We start from the raw sequence: 2,555 nt of genomic DNA, 5'->3' as shown, positions 1-2,555 counted from the left end.
TGCATTTAATTTACAACATAGTAAAGGTTACAGGTAAAAAGCTCAACAGAAAATGTGAAAAGGCCTATTACATATTACACAAGTGTACAAACTTCTGTACAAAGCCCCTGGATGTCACACTGTCCCCTGCTGTACTGGCCAGCGATGGCCCCTAAGCTCTAAAATAATGAGAGCTTGTTCAAACCCACGGAGGAGAAGAGCTTTAAAAAACAATGAGCAGTAAAGCTTCCCTTTTCAAGAAAAATCTTGCAAAGAGCCACTTTAACAAACACCCCCCCCCCCCCAAAAAAAAAGAAAAAAAATGAAGACAAAAAATCTGTTCAACTTTTACTTGCCCTAACTAGTCTTACCCTAAAGAGTTGTGTTCATAAACAGACTGGCTGGAAAAAGAAAATTCTACATACCAGAAAGAAGTAAAACTAAAAATAAAGGGAGAAACATTTTAAGGGTCAGCATGGAGCGTCTGGAAGCAGAATGTCTGAAGAGTGAACCATATTGAATAGCAACTAAACACAGAGCAGCACAACTAGATCATGGAGAAGGTAGTGTATTCACCCATAGAACAGTTTGAGCTAGATATGATGGTGCGGGGAAGGGAACAAACCAGTCTCTAAAGCCATCATTCTTGTGAATGGGGTAGCTACTGGCTCATTTTTACCTCAGTAACATGATCAAAGCAATCTCTCAGCAGATGCAGAAGTCACACTGATTATGGAGCATCTGTCCAAAACAGATCGAGTGCGTTTGGCACACCAGCTGCACTGTCACACCGTGCTGCTCCAGCAACCATCGGATTTTCACCAGGCTACTGAGCCAGGTAGCTACAGTGCTGCACATCATGAGCAGCTGGGTATAGTGCTGTCATTCTAGTGCACGATTCCCGGGGAAATCTCCCAAACAACAAAGAAATGTGACTAAGTAGTGGAAATGCATTATAGAATGTAAAAAAAAATCCAGCATAAACCTCAGAAAACCAGAGCTCTGGCCTTACCTTGTCTAAAGTAAAGACATGGTGTGTGAATACATGTGAATCAGATTCTGAAATCTAAACCCAAGGATGCGAAGGGCTTAGAGCAATAATCCAAATCAAGCTTCTCATTTTGTTAAATGGGGAAAAAAGTGATGAAGTAGTCAAGAAATGTAGTATTATGAAACCAATTTGTACAGTGCTTTATTCAAGGCGAGGCAGATTCTCTGCTGAGAATCCATATTCTGGCTTTAAGTAGCACTCAATTCTCACCCCCACTGTTAGCAGCAGCCAAAATAGATTGTGGTTTTAGTTGCTAAACATGCAAGTCCTCTGACACTGTTGATGGCTGCTCGTTTTTACACTTGTCTTGTTGCACCACATATACTCTAAGCTCACAAGTTCCATTTGCAAATAAAAACGGAACTACTTAAGTTAAAAGGGCCACCAAGTTTAAAATCAATCATTCTCCTCTGTTTTAACTTCACGTTATCACAGGGGAGTCAACACTACTTTGTTGTTTATTGTCTGCACAGTGTAAACAGTCCCTCTCCACCAGTCAAACCCTCCAGGCTGGCCAGGCTTGGTGCTGCCAGATCCACCCACGTGCACACCCCAGTACCCATCCACACAGCACTCCATCCTACGGTCCTGGACCACAGCTAAGGAAACCCACCTATTTATTGTCCATCTCAGCTCCATGTTCTCATGAACTAATGGGATGCTGTAGTGTTTTGGGTGGAAATTAAAACAAGCTATAGTCAAACATTAAAAAAAGAAAAGAAAAAGAAAAAATAAAAAAGATCATGTCTCATATCAGTGACCTGTATTTTTCAAGTTTTAGAATTCATACCAATGGGATTTCTGAAAGGTTTGGCCCCACAAACATTTACTTCTGATACAGATGACCTCCTGTCAGCAAGTCCAGCAGGAACAACACTACTCATAGTAAGCATGACACCTAAATACATGAATCTGCAGGGTCATGCCATAAATGATAATTAAATTGTATGACTCTGCCCCTTCAACTTATGGATCAAAATTCAGAGTAAAGACCTCTGGGGACAGCAATGGCTAAGAAAAGGCTGCCAGACATTCTGTTTCAAAAGGAGATGGGAGTTGTATTTTTTTTCTTTTTTTTTTTCTTTTTTTAACAGACATATAAAAACGTTTGAAGACAGATCTTTAAAGGATATTTCACTTCTCCAATCTTGGTATTACAACTGGTTAGGACATTGAAATTTTAAAAAGACGATACTGCACATAAACAGTTTCTGGAGTTCATCACTCCCACCCTCCCTCAACAAAACCCAACTCAGATCAGTAGGGAAGGGGTTGGCTTCTTGCCCGGCCATGCCTCCTTTGCATATTTCTTCTTCTTGGGTTCATTCACAGCTTCAGGATTAAAGACAGCAGGGTTTGGAGCTGGGTTCATGTTAACTGTTGAGGGCACAACAGGAGTCAAGTCCACATCTGGGGCAAGATTGGGGTAGGGCATGGGCAGGCCACCGATGAGCGCTGTCCCATGGACGCCGTGCGACTGGGAACCTGCCTCATTGTGAGTTGGAGGCAAACCACCATATAATCC

General features: G+C 41.8%; 1 protein-coding gene across 1 annotated transcript in view; it reads right to left on the bottom strand.

Annotated features, from left to right (window-relative positions):
- Window positions 1–1,780: 1,780 nt before the first annotated feature.
- The window catches only part of PPP1R8 (protein phosphatase 1 regulatory subunit 8), a 4,954-nt gene continuing 4,179 nt past the window's right edge, over window positions 1,781–2,555 (bottom strand). Inside the window, exon 5 of the mRNA XM_010166816.1 lies at window positions 1,781–2,555. This exon is cut by the window's right edge and continues 90 nt beyond it. Within this exon, the coding sequence (XP_010165118.1) occupies window positions 2,283–2,555 (273 nt within the window). The 3' untranslated portion in view covers window positions 1,781–2,282.

Source organism: Antrostomus carolinensis, unplaced genomic scaffold (assembly GCF_000700745.2).
Source record: "Antrostomus carolinensis isolate BGI_N321 unplaced genomic scaffold, ASM70074v2 scaffold22564, whole genome shotgun sequence".
Classification (NCBI taxonomy): domain Eukaryota; kingdom Metazoa; phylum Chordata; class Aves; order Caprimulgiformes; family Caprimulgidae; genus Antrostomus; species Antrostomus carolinensis.
Note: the sequence above shows the minus strand (reverse complement) of the source record. Positions and strands in the feature narration are given on the sequence as shown.